Source organism: Hylobates moloch, unplaced genomic scaffold (assembly GCF_009828535.3).
Source record: "Hylobates moloch isolate HMO894 unplaced genomic scaffold, HMol_V3 SCAFFOLD_14, whole genome shotgun sequence".
Classification (NCBI taxonomy): domain Eukaryota; kingdom Metazoa; phylum Chordata; class Mammalia; order Primates; family Hylobatidae; genus Hylobates; species Hylobates moloch.
The window spans coordinates 50,215,277-50,232,079 of record NW_026652289.1 but is presented as its reverse complement, the minus strand read 5'-3'; the positions used below and the strand labels follow the sequence as shown (position 1 = coordinate 50,232,079).

The following is a 16,803-nucleotide window of genomic DNA, read 5'->3' as shown; positions in this document are numbered from 1 at the left end:
TTAGCCTCCATAATTTATTTCCATAATAAATCCCCTCCTGTTTATCTACCTATCCATCCATCCATCCATCCCATTGATTCGGTTTCTCTGGAAGACCCTAATACAATACATAAATATTTATTTTACTTTACTTTCAGGACCTAGCACCATGCCAGGCCCCTAGAAGACCCAGTAAAGATCTGTTGAATAAACTGTAAGCATGAACACACCACTACAAGTGCCAGGTCCTGGTCCTTTCAAACAACGTGGAGAAAACCCAGTTCCAGATTTAGGAATCAATACCATATGTCTGGCAAAGACTCTTTGCTTTTGCAAGTGCCTTCTTCTGTCCAGGCTTTTAGCGCCCCTGGACTACAACAGAACTTTACTTTCTGGTGTTCTTAGTCTCCCTAACCTCTGCACTTCATATTATGTAGGCAGATAAAAACTCTGGTTACATATATTGTGTGTGATGACCAAAAACACTGTGGCTTAAAACTTTAATCATTTTATTAGCTCATGGTTTCTGGCAGTCATGAATTCAGACAGGCCCTGGGACAGTTTGTCTCTGCTCCCCAGTGCTGGGGCCTCAGCTAGGAAGACTTTAAGGCTGGGAGAGATTTGATGCCTGGGAGAGACTCAATCACTGTGTAACCGAACACTCGCTTCTTACAGAGTCCAATTGACAAGGGTGAGGTATAATAGAAAGACAGAATTTATTAACCAAAAATAGTAAAGGGAAAGCAATCGGATTCCTATCCAAATTAACAGCTTCTATTTTTAGGAAGAAGGCAGGGGTTTAAAAAGAGAAAACTTGATAAGGAAGGCATGCAAGAACTGGGCTGCGTACAGTGTCTGTGTGTCTTATTCTGGTGGCTATCTTGGGTTCTGGTCCACCTGGACCCTGGGCTGATGGCATTTCAACAACAGCCAGGTTGTTAACTAGCTGCCTTGAAGTAATCTCTGGAACTTTGCAGCTGGGTCTCCAGACTTGGTCTGTGTGTCTCAGGATTGACCCCTGGAACTTCTAGGAAGACACCTAATTAGATACTAGTAGACAGTTAGATAAATGTGAAGGGAGTATATACAATGAGAAAGGGAGGGATGTGGACTCTAGAAAAGGTTTCTGCAGTTTGCTTCAAGGTTATATCTTTAAACCCAAGGAAAAGGGGGAAAAACTTTTTAATGCAGTTTGAAGCCAAGCTGCCTGGTTACAACTGGGTACTAGGATCATCTGGAGGAATCTTCACTCAGCTGTCTGGCAGGTGACACTGGGACTTCATCTAGGCTGTTGGCCAAACACCTCTCCATGTGGCCTTTGCTTCCTCACAGCATAGTGCCTGGGTCCCAAGAACGACCATCCCAAGAGGACAAGACAGAACCATATCACCATTTGTGATTTGCTCTTGGAAGTCACATGATATCACTTCCATTGTAGTCACAGGCTCACCCAGATTCAGAATAAGGGGACACAGAACCTCTCAGTGGGAACCATCTGTGGCACATTTTAAGAGGAACATGTGGGATGAGAGATGTTGAGGGTTCATCATCCTAAAACATCACTTTAATCCTGTCTTCCCATTACTGACCAAAACAAATTCTGGCATTAAAGGCACTCTACACTTCGGCCTCAAATGCCTTTCCTTACTTCCTGTATTATCTCCTCCATTCAGATCAGACCGAACTACTCAGTCACCCACACTTGTCAGACTCATTCTTCTCTTGCCCTTTTTCTCAACTAATCCCTCTTTTGACCTGAGAAATTCTACCTCTCACTTAAAAGTGACTGTTCACTAAATTCCGCAGAATGAACTAAGGTGGCAGGCAGGGGCCCTCAGAGGTGCCATAAGTTACACCACCTGAGGATGCTTTCAGAGCACCACCTGCGTGTGGCTCTTTGCCATCTTGCCTTGGCTCACTTCCCTGTGTGCTTGGAAAGTAGAGACGATAGACGAGACCTCAAAATGCAACTTACTTCCAAGCTATCTCCTTTTCAAAGCCCAGATCCCCCAATAATTTTGCAACCAACATGAAGAGGACAGAGTTTCTGCCCAATGGGCTGCTTTTTGGGAGAGACTGTGAGCAGATGACTTCATATGAACCCAGATCTAGTCAACCTTCTAGCCTGAAAAAACCTAAAATGAATAGTAGATAGTTTACATAGGGACCGAGGCTGAATGAGCAAAAAGGTGGAGAGATGGATAATGAACACATAAGTATGACAATTTCAGTAAAGAAGATAAAATGGTGCCAGTATATGCTGACGATAGGGTATTGCTTTAACTATGCTGGTCAGGGAAATCCTTTGACTTGTGAAAAGCAGAGAAAGAGACCAAGGTGAAACTTCCCCCAAGAGTGTGAACCTGATCATATTTTTTTTTAATTCTTAGAGCCAGTGTCTTTCTCTGTCACCCAGGCTGGAGTGCAGTGGTGCGATCATAGCTCACTGCAACCTCAAACTCCTAGCCTCAAGCCATCCTCCTGCCTCAGCCTCCCAAAGCGGTGGAATTACAAGCGTGAGTCACCATGCCCGACCCTCATCATATACATATATATATTTTTTGAGATGGAGTCTCAGGCTGGAGTGAAGTGGCGCACTCTCAGCTCACTGCAACCTCCGTCTCCCAAGTTCAAGGGATTCTCGTGCCTCAGCCTCCCAAGTAGCTGGGATTACAGGCGTGCACCACACACCCGGCTAATTTTTGTAATTTTAGTAGAGACGGTTTCACCATGTTGGCCAAGCTGGTCTCGAACTCCCGACCTCAGGTGATCCACCCGCCTCGACCTCCCAAAGTGCTAGGATTACAGGCATGAGCCACCCGGCCTTACTCATCATAATGTGTATGTCCAAAATGTATGCATCAGCAGTAAAAGTGAAAGCCAGAATGAAAAAGGAAGGTGATGAAAGGGGTAAAGTCTCATGTGGTTGGAACCATTTTGGGAAACAGGACAGGCATGATAGCAATTAAGAAGCCGGTCCACACTATTTGCTATCCTAGGTCTTAATAGTGAAGAGAAAGTGAAAGCAGAGCGCCAAGGGTTAAGAGAAAGAAATTAGCTATTCCACCTCCTGGTTGGTTCCTGCCCTCCTCCCCATGGCACAGCAACTCCTCCACCTGCTGAGGACCCCAGCCTAAGCTGCAGCGCCCCACAGTCTCAATAAGCCCGCGCCTCAGCTCCCACGAGGGCCACGGGTTCTAGCTCCGCCCCGCAAGGAGGACTTCCGCGTCCTCGGCCGTCCCGCACCCCCGCCTAGCGGTTCTGCGCATGCGCGGGGGCCATATTAGCAGCGATTATTCGATAAACGCTGGTGGTTTATTCTTCCGCGGAGTTAAGGGTTCCTTGGACATCTCAAGTCTTCAGGGTCTTCCATCTGGTGAGCCTTTGGCCCCTTGGGGCCCGCGGAAGCTTGGCCGCTCTCCCCTTGGGCGGGGGTCGTGAACGTCAAGACAGTCGGTCCCGGCCTGCAGTTGCCGCCGAGGAGCCCTGGGCACGATGACTCTGCACCGCCTCCTCGGTGACGCACCGGCTGCCGGGAATGGCCCCCGCCGGCCGCCGTCGGGGGCTTCCCAGTGCCAAGCCTGGACGCCGGGGCCCGTGAGGGGGCGGGCTGAGGGTAGGGGGTCTGTGGGCAGGACCGAGGAGTTGGGGCGGCTTCCGTCCTCGGGAGTTCGGTACGTGAAAGTTAGCTCTCCCGGAGGTGCCGGTGAACTCAAAATTGTGCTGTGCCTGGCGTCAGGCGTGGAGACAACAGAAAGTTCTGCTTACGCTCGAATCAGAAATCCCCGGCGAGTCTTTCTGTGTCCTCCCTGCTTCTCTGCTCTGTGCCATCCTTACTTTGCACCTTCCTATTGCAATTACCTCAACCAGTTCGCTGCTCTCGGTCTCTCACCAGCCAGAGTGATCATTTAAAATGCCAATCAGTTCCTGTGGGCCTTGGGAATCATTCAGAGGAGCCCCATTGGCTGAGAGAGAAAATTCTGTTTTTACCTGGGCACGCGGGCTCTCCAGGATTTGATTCCAGCTTACCTTTCCAGTCTTGATTCCCTATGTTCCAGTATTTGGAAATGTGGGCTTTGGACTGAGGCTTTACCAAATAACTGAGCACCCAGTATTGCCTTTTGCACGAATGGTACTGATGGTGCCCAAGATAACTGCCTCCACCTCCAAGTTCAGGACCCAGATCACTCTCTGGAGAAGGCCTCAGCCTCTTGACTTGGCCTTCAAGGCTCTGCGTGATTTGGATACTCGCTTAGCTCTTATTTATATATTTTTAAAAACATCAGCAGTTTGTCTCATGCCCACTAAGCTATCCTGCCTCAGTACCCTTTGTTCATACTTTCTGCTCTATCTGGAATGCCCTTCCCTTCTTTCTTCCCCTGTTTTTTCTCTTAGACCCAAGTGTTCTCAGCCTTATTTCTGCCTCTGCCGTCTCTGATTTACTTTCATTTTCTATATCAGTTTCTCAAAAAATACTTTCTTGATTTTTTCATCATCCCTTTTCCCACCCTACCCCCGGTTTCTCTTTCCACATTATAATCTGTGACTGCCTCTCTCACCTAACTGCCAGTATTAGCTTTTCAGGACAGGAACTGGTTTTACACATTTTGGTATTCCAGCATCTAGCATAATGCCTGACACTTAGCTGAATAAAGGGGGTAAATAAAACAGATTTGTAAAGTCAGCAAATGCTTTTTAATTTGTGAATCTTATTTTAATGATGATCTGATTTTCTTTTTACAGGAACTATATAAAGTTCAGAAAACATGGTGAGTTAATACACATGCCAATAAACTGTTGCCTGATAAACAGTATTGCTTGTACTCAGCTTACAGACTTGTGTGGGAAAATTGAAATAGAAGGAAAGCATTGAGAAGGTGCCTTTTTTCTTGTCAGTTTCCTCTCACCTATTGAACTTTGTATACCAGGATAGGTTTTGTAAGATCATTTGTAGGCTTGCAGGAGTTGGCTTACTTTCAGTGGGTAGGAATCACTCGTGTTTTTCCTTTGCAGTCTCGAAGATACGACTCCAGGACCACTATATTTTCTCCAGAAGGTAAAATAGAAATTGTTTAATCTGCCTCAAGTTTAAAAATAAATGTGTTAGACTTTTAGAAAAAAAAATTACAAACTTTTTTTGGTAGTTGCAAAGTTCATCCTTTTTGTACTTTGAAGCAATTATGGTCACCAGGTTGATTATACCGTAGAAGAGGGAAAGTGGAAATTTGTTTCTAGCTTGCTTCATTGCTGATTTCTTTTGGGCCGGTGGTGCAAGAGCACAGAGGAGAGTCTTGGCTTCTCACTGCTTTTGTTTTGTAGGTCGCTTATACCAAGTTGAATATGCCATGGAAGCTATTGGACATGCAGGCACCTGTTTGGGAATTTTAGCAAATGATGGTGTTTTGCTTGCAGCAGAGAGACGCAACATCCACAAGCTTCTTGATGAAGTCTTTTTTTCTGAAAAAATTTATAAACTCAATGAGTAAGTGAGATTTTAGGAAAGAGTTAAAAAAAAATCTCACTTTCTCACATAAGTGGGATCTATGTAATTTGGGAGGGCTCTTCCGTGCCATGTGGTAGAATTGAAGTTGTGCCTTTATTTTGCTTGAAACCTGTTTGAGGCCTGGTACCATGTGTTACTCCTTTTAAGTGCAGGGCAAACACTTAGTGGAGAAACTAGCATTGTGTAATGATAAGAGTACAGATTTAGTAGTCACACAGATTTGGGTTCAACTCCAGGCTTCACCCATGCAGGCTATGTGACCTTGTACCAATTATTTAATTTCTTTGGGCCTCAGAGCCTCCTAAAGTGGTTGTGGCAGTTTAATGAAATAAAATGGGCCGGGCGTGGTGGCTCACGCCTGTAATCCTAGCACTTTGGGAGGCCGAGGCGAGTGGATCATTTGAGGTCAGGAGTTCGAGACCAGCCTGGCCAAGATGGTGAAACCCCGTCTCTACTAAAAATAAAAAATTAGTCGGGCGCGGTGGTAGGCGCCTGTAGTCCCAGCTACTCGGGAGGCTGAGGCAGGAGAATCGCTTGAACCTGGGAGGCAGAGGTTGCAGTGAGCCAAGATCGCGCCACTGCACTCTAGCCTGGGTGACAGAGCGAGACTCCATCTCAAAAAAAAAAAAAGAAAATGAATGGAATAAAATAGTATAGTATCTGGCATTTAGTAGGCCCTCGAAGTATTGTTTAGAATAGCTACGCAGGATTTTGTTGAATTACACTGAATCTTACTAAAGAACAAGCCTCTTGGAGGTCTGGGAAGAATTTAGCCAAGCCTTGTACACTGTGTGAGATGTTTGTTATATTTGGGTGTGCAGAACTTTGCAGCTCATGGAGAGCTGGCCGTGCTAAGTAGAGACTTTCCCTTCAGTGGTGGTGGGCTTGGTAAATGCTGATTATCAGGGCCTTTTGATGAACTTGTCCAAAGTGGTGTCACCCCTCCACAGAGCCTCTGTTGGGTCCACTCAACAGCTGGCAGGCTTGGCTAGGCGTAGTCACAGGGCAAGTCTCAGCTATAAGAGAGTCAGGGCAGCCCTCAGGAAATGGGCCCCAAAAAATGAAATGCACCTCTAGTGGGAGCCTAACCCTGTACTTCCTAAGCAGGTTTGTAAACCCTCCTGCCATTGTCCCCTGTCACCTCTATCAAGCCAGCCTTTAGGAAATGAATATTACTCAGGAGCAGTCTGTCAAGCAAAATTTTTTTTTTTTTTTTTTTGAGACAGATTCTTGCTCTGTCACCCAGGCTGGAGTACAGTGACGCCACCTTGGCTCACTGCAACTTCTGCCTCCCGGGCTCGAGTGACCCTCCCACCTCAGCCCCCCAAGTAGCTGGGACTATAGGTGCGCACCACCACACCCAGTTAGTTTTTGTATTTTTTGTTGAGATGGGATTTCGCCATATTGCCCAGGCTGGTCTTGATCTCCTGGGCTCAAGCCCTCCATCTACCTCAGCCTCCCAAAGTGCTGGGATGACAGGCATGAGCCATTGTGGCAAGCCTATCTTTTTATTCTTTGTTGCTGAATCTTCTTGAGATTTACTTTAGCTTCTTGGCATTAATTCTGTTATCCCATTCACAGGGTGGTAATGATAAATACATCTGTTAAATAACTTAAAGGGTGCATTTGTTTATCTTTCATGTTGAATGACATCAAGTAAACGTCTCCTACAAAGAAAAAACTTTTGTAGGTTTTTTCTGAAGGAAGTAGCTGTTGTGAAGCAAATGTAGTGAATTTCTAATAGAATTCTGTGCTTTTTAATACTTGTAAATGCACCTTGCAAGCATCTTCCCTGCTTACAGATCAATGTCTTTTTTTCTTCAAGGGACATGGCTTGCAGTGTGGCAGGCATAACTTCTGATGCTAATGTTCTGACTAATGAACTAAGGCTCATTGCTCAAAGGTATGGTCATAAATAGCATAACTGATGATACAGAAATTAGTTTTGATGTTTCTTTCTTTTTTTTTTTTTTTTTGAGACAGAGTCTCACTCTGTTGCTCTCAGGCTGGAGTGCAGTGGCGCCACCTCGGCTCACTGCAACCTCTGCCTCCTGGGTTCAAGCAATTCTCCTGCCTCAGCCTCCCAAGTAGCTGGGACTACAGGCATGTGCCACCACACCTGGTTAATGTTTGTATTTTTAGTAGAGATGGGGTTTCACTGTGTTAGCCAGGATGGTCTTGATCTCCTGACCTCGTGATCTGCCCACCTCGGCCTCCCAAAGTGCTGGGATTACAGGCGTGAGCCACTGCACCTGGCCTAGTTTTGATGTTTCTAAGGAGAGCTCACTTTTGCAAAGATTAAAGTCATTAAAAATCTTTGAATTGAAAATTACAGATTTTTTTCAACCAAACTTATAAAATATTATTTACTATGAGAATATTCAGATGTTGACTTGTTCCCTCCCGTTCAAATTACAAATGACTGTTAGGTTGTCCCCATGGCATAGATTGCTTTTCACAGAATATTTTCCTTAGAGTCTGTCTGTGGTTTAGAGAAAACTACTAATGTGCCCTTCTCTTTATCCTAGGTATTTATTACAGTATCAGGAGCCAATACCTTGTGAGCAGTTGGTTACAGCACTGTGTGATATCAAACAAGCTTATACACAATTTGGAGGTACTTAATTTTTTTGAAAATTTTATTCCAAAAAGTTAGGACATTTTATGAGTTATAACCCATTTGAGGTAGTAAAAAATTGAAAATAGACCCTTTGTTTTAAATTAAATTTAATTTTTTTAATTGGCAAATAAGAATTGTACATATTCATGGGGTACATAATGATGTTTCAGTACACATAATGATCAGATCAGGGTAAATGGCACATTCATCATCTCAAACACTTCTTTGTGTTGGGAGCCTTCCATATCCTTCTAGCTATTTGAAACTAATATGTTACGGATAACTATATTAATCCTACAGTGGTATAGGACACTAGAATTTCATACATTCTTGCTTCATGAATGAATGTGTTCCTCCACCATGTAGATTACCCTAGTTTTATTAATAGGATATTGAAAGTCCAAAACAACATTTTCAAATTTGGAAACTAACTGCTGTTTACATAATAATGAAATTCAGCATTGGTCCTTTGTTCCCTCTCCTGGCTGTGTCCAAATTGTAGAAACAAAAGTGGAATTTGTAATGGAGCTTATCTATGGAAGCCAGAATACAAAACAGTTTATGAATGCTTAAGTTCACAGAGTAGGGTTTAGCTACCTTCACTGAGCTCAAGTAACTATAGTGATACTAAATTTAGATTATTGCTATGTTTGGCCTTTTTTCTTTGTTAAAGGAAAACGTCCCTTTGGTGTTTCATTGCTGTACATTGGCTGGGATAAGCACTATGGCTTTCAGCTCTATCAGAGTGACCCTAGTGGAAATTACGGGGGATGGAAGGCCACATGCATTGGAAATAATAGCGCTGTGAGTATTTTTGTTGTGCTATAAAATCTAGCAGAATGTCTAATAACTGCCATAATTTTGCCGTGGTGATGAATGTAAACAGTATTTTAAGATAGCTACAACAATCTTAATGTGATATGGAAATATCTGTGATTTCTGTTGGTGACAGCATTGCTGGTATAGCTCATATACTGGCGTTCATTAACTACATTAATAAATGCTAATTTTCAGTTAGGAGTTGTGAAATTAGAAGTTGTGATTTTGTTTCACATCCTAGTTTACGGATCCCCTGTATTCTATGACAGACCCCTTGGGAGACTGAGGACCCCAGGTTAAAGACACACTTTATAGAGCATCAGTACCCCCTCTTCTCACCCCGTGCCATGTGTGCCCTCCCCGTCATCAAAATTATGTATATGGGCCAGGCATGGTGGCTCATGCCTGTAATCCCAACACTTTGGGAGGCCGAGGCAGGCAAATTGCTTGAGCTCAGGAGTTCAAGACCAGCCTGGGCAACATAGCAGAACCCCATCTCTACAAAAAATACAAAAATTAGCTGGGTGCCATGGCATGTGCCTGTAATCCTAGCTACCCAGGAGGCCAAGGTGGGAGGAGGAGCACCTGAGCCTGGAGAGACTTGAAGATACAGTGGCTGAGATCATGCCACTACACTCCAGCCTGGGCAACAGAGTGAGCCCCTGTGTCAAAAAAAAAAAAATTGTTTGTACTTGTAATGCCAATAATAATTCAGGCATTTTTCTTCTAGACCAATATATGTTTCTAAAAAATGTAAAAACTTAAAATTCTATGTTGATTCATGTTTTATAGGCAGCTGTGTCAATGTTGAAACAAGACTACAAAGAAGGAGAAATGACCTTGAAGTCAGCACTTGCTTTAGCTATCAAAGTACTAAATAAGACCATGGATGTTAGTAAACTCTCTGCTGAAAAAGGTAATTCATATCCTCTCCTTTAATTCTTTCGACTGAGTGAGGGAAATTAGCAGCTGTTAAGTTTTTTTTTTTTTTTTGAGCTGGAGTCTCGCTCTGTCACCAGGCTGGAGTGCAGTGGCGCAATCTCGGCTCACTGCAACCTCTGCCTCCTTGGTTCAAGTGATTCTCCTGCCTCTGCCTCCCGAGTAGCTGGGACTACAGGCTCGCGCCACCATGCCCAGCTAATTTTTGTATTTTTAGTAGAGATGGGGTTTCACCATGTTGGCCAGGCTAGTCATGACCTCCTGACCTCAGGTGATCCTCCTGCCTCAGCCTCCCAAAGTGCTGGGATTACAGGCGTGAGCCATCGCGCCCAGCTAGCAGCTGTTAAGATTTTAACATGTCATCCTAGTTCATTGACACAGCCACCTTATGAATTAGGTGATGTTATCCCTGTCTTCTAACTGAGGACACTAGGGCTTAATGAGGTTGAGTTGACCAAGATCAACAGTGGTAAATTGTGGAGTCACAATCTCACACTGTATTCCAAACTTAAAGGCTTGATACTGAACAATCTCATTACTCACAGATAGACATCCTGCACTGTGCTACTTTTAGTTAACAGTTATCAAGTCTTCTCATCAATGATATCTTTGCTTGTGTGTATGTATGATAAAGCATATGTATGTAGTTATATATTTATACATAGGTTTGGTATACTTTACCAGAGATACAACATTTGCGTGGGTTGTGATACCCTCTCCTGTTCTTCTTAATCTACTAATCTCTTATTTTAAGCTCATGTTAGCAATTCCAAATACCTTGTTCAACTTAAGCTATGTGACTATATAAAAGAATATTTCAGTCGAGCTTGGTGGCTCATGCTTGTAATGCCAGCACTTTGAGAGGCTGAGGTGGGTGGATCACCTGAGGCCAGGAGTTCCAGACCAGCCTGGCCAACATGGTGAAGCCCCATCTCTACTTAAAATACAAAAATTAGCCAGGCGTGGTGGTGCATGCCTATAAATCCCAGCTACTTGGGAGGCTGAGGCAGGAGAACCACTTGAACCTGGGAAGCGGAGGCTGCAGTGAGTTGAGATCATGCCACTGCACTCCAGCCTGGGCAACAGAGAGAGACTCTGTCTCCAAAAAAAAAAAAAAAAAAAAAAAAAAAATTTCTAAATGTTTTTCAGAAATTGTGGTAAATTAACATGTTGCTTTATGTTAGGACAGTTTAGCTCCTGGTGTTCCTTAGAAAATGCCATTTACAGCCGGGCACATTGGCTCACCCCTGTAATCCCCAGCACTTTGGGAGGCCGAGGTGGGTGGATCACCTGAGGTCAGGAGTTCAAGACCAGCCTGGCCAACATGGTGAAACCCCCGCCTCTACTAAAAATACAAAAAATTAGCCGGGCATGGTGGCGGGCACCTGTAATCCTGCTACTCAGGAGGCTGAAACAGGAGAATCGCCTGAACCCAGGAGGCGGAGGTTGCAGTGAGCCGAGATTGTGCCATTGCACTCTAGCCTGGGCAACAAGAGCAAAACTCCATCTCAAAAAAAAAAAAAAAAATGTCATTGACATGCAGATTGCCCTCTTTTGTCTACTTCCACACAATTTCAAGGAAGCACTACTCAGTTTCCCCGGCACAAAAAAATTCCTTCCCCTTTAGGTATCGGTCTGCTTTTCTCGGCCATTTCATGCCTTTTTTCTTTTTTTTTTTTTAAGAGACTTGAAAAGTCCATAAAAAATAAGCTATTATTACCAGTTGAAGATTCTGGCTGAGCCCTCAGAGGTTCCAACAGTTCCGTCTAATCAGCACAGCTAATAGCAGGCCAGCAATAGCAATTGGTCGATTATACTTTTTCTAAGGGAGTGACAAAATGGCTGAGGAGACGATATTTAAGTAAAAATTATAATTAAAACATTACAAGATCAAAAGTATATTGTTCTCCTAAAAGGGAATAATGTTAAGTATAAAACATAGGAGAGTGCTGAACTAACGTTTCAGTGATGTGGCGAGCATAAACCATGCGTGCCTATTAAGTTTCTCTGCTAAGTATGCCTGCCTGCCTGCAATACAGATAAATGTATGTGTTTGTTTTTAGTGGAAATTGCAACACTAACAAGAGAGAATGGAAAGACGGTAATCAGAGTTCTCAAACAAAAAGAAGTGGAGCAGTTGATCAAAAAACACGAGGAAGAAGAAGCCAAAGCTGAGCGTGAGAAGAAGGAAAAAGAACAGAAAGAAAAGGATAAATAGACAGAATCAGAGATTTTATTACTTATTTGGGGCACCATTTCAGTGTAAAAGCTGTCCTACTCTTCCACACTAGGAAGGCTTTGACTTTTTTTAACTGGTGCAGTGGGAAAATAGGACATTACATACTGAATTGGGTCCTTGTCATTTCTGTCCAGTTGAATACTTTATTGTAATGATGATGGTTACTCTTCATGGACATCTTAATCTTCCACACACATCCCCTTTTTTTGGAATAAAATTTGGAAAATGGAAATGAAGGAAAAATTTTCTGTAGCAGTAATTGTTAAATATACAAAAAGTGGCAAGGCGATTACCTTTTGCACACTGTGGCTTACAGTCCTTTCACAAAAATGGGCACGTTCCTCAGGCTGGCCAGATTATTCATCTCTGTCTGCGGGGATTGGTTTGAGAATGAACACGTGAGCTGAACAAAGCCAGAATTGATGTGTGGGTGTGGATCTCGCAGCTAGGACTGAGGCTGCCCACAGGCAGCAGCTCAAGCTGCGTGGAAGATGAGGTGTAGAAGTTAAGGCCACAGAGGAAAAGTGGAACCAAGAGATGAGAATAGTTACATGTTGGCTGAAGGGAGCTCTGTTGCTGGGCTTTGTTCAACCTCCGTTCCCTTGGGTGTCTGTGGCTTCATGACAGAAGTGATACAGGGCAGTGGTACTTAATGCGTAGCCATGGTGCTTTAGCATACCTATGCAGATTCTGATGTCCCATCCCAGATCTACTGAATTAAAATCTCTGAGGGTGAAACCCAGTAATCTGTTTTAACAAGCTCTGCATGTGATTTTTAGGAATGCTAAGTAAAACTTTAAGAAGTTTTTGTTGCATATTAGAATCACTTAGGAAGCTTTTGCAACTTGTAAGCATGCTGTATCAATTAACTCAAGCTCTGTGGTGGAACCCAGATATTAACATTTCTTGAACTCTTCAGGTGATTTCCATCAACCAGGATGAGTGCATTGAGCCATCATTTACCCTTCTCTCAGCTGTTGTCAATCAAATATGGGATCCCAGTCTAATTTCTCATTGTTGATTTTCTTAATGCAGCTCCCTACAGTTTTCTGTGTAGGCTAAAGTATTTCCAAGCCCTATTTGCAGCACTTTTTTGAACTTCTAAATTATTCTCTTACTCTGTACAGCTGGTTCTCGTTATTTTTGGTAGTTATGTTCTAAAGTCACCACAAAAACAAATACTGAACTCTTGCACCTAGGGAAAGTACTGGGTTGGTGTCCTACAAGCCACTGGTCACATTTTTATCAACTGATCAGTACATAACCTGTTTTTTGTGTATTTCTACTTAAAGACACCTTTTTAAATGTATATTGTGGATTCATTAACATAGAACTCAGCCAACAGCTCTTTGTGTGAATGTTTTTGTTTTGTTTTGTTTTTTGAGACTGGGTCTTGCTCTGTCACCCAGGCTGGAGTGCAGTGGCGTGATCATATTTCACTGCAGGCTCAAACAGTCTTCGTGCCTTGACCTCCCAAAATGTTGACATCACAGCCCTCTTACGCTTAGGAACAACACTGAACTGTTTTTTTCGTAGAGACGGTGAGCAGGGAAAGTCTCACCATGTTTCCCATGCCGGTCTCGAACTCCCAGACTCAAGCGATCCTCCTGCCTCAGCCTCCCAAAGTGCTGACATCACAGCCCTCTTGTGCTTAGGAACATTAAACAGCACTCCAGCACTACACCTGGGTGCCATTTGAAATAGTAAAATCACTAAGAAAAATGCAAAAATAAATGGCACAAGGTAGACTGCAGGAACACTTACACAGTGTGAGAGCTGAAACAAGAATTCAGAGTGTCGCCTTGCTCAACCTCAGCTGGGAACATGTTCGTCTGTCTGGGTACTCAAAATTTTCACCACTCTGCATGTCAACAAATGACCTAAAGTACCACAAGTATTGGTTTGGGGGTTACATGTACATTTTATGAGAATGCAAATTTTGCAAATTCACAAGTACAGAATCAGCAAGTAGTGAAGATGAATGGCACGTCTTCACCCTCCAGTCTTGCTACACCCAGAGGTCGAGGTAGCCAATAAATCTTATTAACTCTGTCTCCAGAATTTACCCATAATCCAGCCACTTTCCACTGCAGGAACGCTGGTCCAATTCACCATTATCTCTCACTTGGACTATTGCAACAGCCTCCTAACTGGTCTCCTTGCCTCCAGTTCATTCCCCACAGTCAATTCTCCAGCAGCAGCCACAGTGATCCTTTCAAAATGTAAAACGGTACTACTGCACAGTTTTGGCTCAAAACTGTCCAATGGCTTCCCATCTTGCTCAGTAAGAATCAAATTCTTTGTACTGGTTCATGAGGTATCCTGTATTCTGGCCTTGTGCTACCTTCCATGTGCTTCCTTCCTCACTCATTCATCCAAATGAGCCTTCTCATCATTCCCTGAATGTGCCAAGCTCCCCTCGCATCACTTGCCAATCCCTCTGCCTTGGGAATGCTCTTCCTGGGTATCTATTGCCCACTCCCTCATCTCCAGGTCTCTGCTTGCATGTCACCTTTTTTGGGGTACTTCTGTGAAGAAGCAATCTCTTTCCCCTGCACACTCACATTTTCTATTCCCTATACATACCCTGTTGAGTTTTTCTCCATAGCACTCATCACCAGCTGGCAGATTTGTTTCTTGTCTCTCTCCACTGGAATACAGACTTCCAGAGCAGTACTTTGTTTTCATTCAATAGTTGTGTCTCGGTACCTAGAACAGAAACTGGCACATGTTAGGCAACAAATCAATACTGATGAATGAATAAATACCCTGGATATGCTGGTGTGAAATCCTAAAAAAACCCTGCTTTCCATCCAGATCAGTAGCACTGGTGGATTTTCTGTATCCTGACTACCCCTTCAACATTTGCCTAAAGCTAGGACAACTTCTTCAAAGGCAGTAGTGGATAAGAGAGCCTGGTATAGTTTGCCGCCACATTAGCAAAGTCTTCAGAATTTGACCCTAACAACAGGCAAATTTCAACGTATTCATCTTTTTGTTGAAATAAATTCATACCATGAGGAAAATCAAAAGATAGGAGGTGAGGCAAAGGCTACTCTTTAATCGTGAGTTTTTTTCCCCGCGATGGGGTTTGGCTGCCTAGTCTAGATTCTCACGCTAGCCCCACTGTCCTCTGCTCTGTGGCATATTTTTAACCTGAGTTGCAGGACAGTTGGTTTCCAGAGTGTTGCCCGATGCATCCCAAATTCTGCCTTAGCAATACACATCTGAACAGGGGCCCATCACTAATAGCAAGCATTTCATTAATCTGAGCAAAACTCATGGGTTTTCACAGGGACCCTACCAGCTCAGAAGCACCTTGATATAAATAAGTAGAAAACCAAAGACAGCTAAGTTTTTTTTTTTTTTTTGAGACGGAGTCTTGCTCTGTCGCCCAGGCTGGAGTGCAGTGGCACAATCTCGGCTCACTGCAAGCTCCGCCTCCCGGGTTCACGCCATTCTCCTGCCTCAGCCTCTCTGAGTAGCTGGGACTACAGGCGCCCGCCACCACGCCCGGCTAATTTTTTGTATTTTTAGTAGAGACGGGGTTTCATCATGGTCTCGATCTCTTGACCTCGTGATCCGCCCGCCTCGGCCTCCCAAAGTGCTGGAATTACAAGCGTGAGCCACCGCGCCCGGCCGCTAAGTTTTAAATCTTGAGTCAAAACTTTAAAATCAAAGTCAAGTTGATTTCATTTTGGTGAGCTTTCAAATTATGCTTTTAAAAATAAATTATGTAAAAAAATCATGTACTCCTGTGTATAATTTTACTTCTGGTGTTTTTTCTTAATCAGAAAATAAAGGAAGACTCTGGAATTTGTACAGTCTAGCACTTTGAAAGTTCCATGAGAATATTTGTTTTAGCAGTGCAAAAATATTCCATACTCTGAAAAACAAAACCAGAAAGTTGATTCATTCCTTTATTGGACACTTACCATGTTCCTGATAATTTTAGGTGGTGGGGATACATGGATAAGACATGTCCTCAGCTCTTAACTTGCAGCCTTGCAGGAAAAGCAGATGATCCACAACAATATTGTGGAGGAGTGCTAGACTCCAGGTAGCTGTGTGCTGAAGGGTAGGGAGTAAAGGCAGAAGGAACTGCACGTGCAAAGGCTTGGCAATGGGAAAGCTTCACAGTAGCTAAGCAGAGCTAGAGCACAACTTCCTGGGGAAATAAGAGATGAGGTTGGAAATGTGCACTAGGATGAGAAGACAGCTTTGCAGGTCTTGAAGTTTGTGCTCTATGCAATGTAGAGGCAGCTGAGATTTTTTAGTGAATGAGAAAAACAATTACTCTGACTTGTTTAGAACCATGATTCTGGGAGCCCAGAAGATGGACGAGGTGGGAAGAGACAGAGTGAGTTAGGAGGCTACTGAAATAGGCAAGGAAGGATGAGGGTGTAAGACTGTAGTAAAGGGAACAGAGAGGAAGGGAAGCTGCCACGGAGTGACAGAGGAGAGAGAAAGGAAGGGATGACAAGGGCATCAAATTCAAGTAGTCACAATCTGATCTAAAAAAGCACTCAGTGAACATGATTAACTACTCTTAAAATTTCCTAATGTCTTTTTTGTTACTATTGTTATAACCTGAAACCAATTCCCTAGTAGGGAAGAATTCTATAAACAACATTGTATATCACTCTTCAGGGTAAACCCACGTCAAATGCTTTTTTCCCCTTCTTCTTCCAGGTATTATTCATT

At 43.5% G+C, this 16,803-nt stretch overlaps 1 protein-coding gene across 3 annotated transcripts; it reads left to right on the top strand.

Moving 5' to 3' along the window:
• The first annotated feature begins 3,248 nt into the window (after positions 1-3,248).
• On the top strand, positions 3,249-12,342 carry PSMA4 (proteasome 20S subunit alpha 4). Of its 3 annotated transcripts, none has more exons than XM_032176006.2 (9): positions 3,249-3,355; positions 4,723-4,748; positions 4,993-5,035; positions 5,299-5,461; positions 7,308-7,385; positions 8,011-8,099; positions 8,776-8,906; positions 9,714-9,837; positions 11,924-12,342. In XM_032176006.2, the coding sequence occupies exons 2-9, from the start codon at positions 4,746-4,748 to the stop codon at positions 12,076-12,078; spliced, it is 786 nt and encodes a 261-aa protein (XP_032031897.1). In that variant the 5' UTR covers positions 3,249-3,355; positions 4,723-4,745; the 3' UTR covers positions 12,079-12,342. The 3 variants fall into 3 exon arrangements, with proteins under 3 accessions (XP_032031897.1, XP_058283719.1, XP_032031898.1); XM_032176007.3 differs by lacking the exon at positions 3,249-3,355 and adding an exon at positions 3,631-3,653; XM_058427736.1 differs by lacking the exons at positions 3,249-3,355; positions 5,299-5,461 and adding an exon at positions 3,613-3,653.
• Positions 12,343-16,803: the final 4,461 nt, after the last annotated feature.

What these genes read in the sequence shown, in the direction of transcription:
- PSMA4 (XM_032176006.2), top strand. An exon ending in AGCTTATACACAATTTGGAG is followed by an intron (nt 8,100 to 8,775) that starts GTACTTAATTTT and finishes TCTTTGTTAAAG; the next exon opens with GAAAACGTCCCTTTGGTGTT. An exon ending in GCATTGGAAATAATAGCGCT is followed by an intron (nt 8,907 to 9,713) that starts GTGAGTATTTTT and finishes CATGTTTTATAG; the next exon opens with GCAGCTGTGTCAATGTTGAA.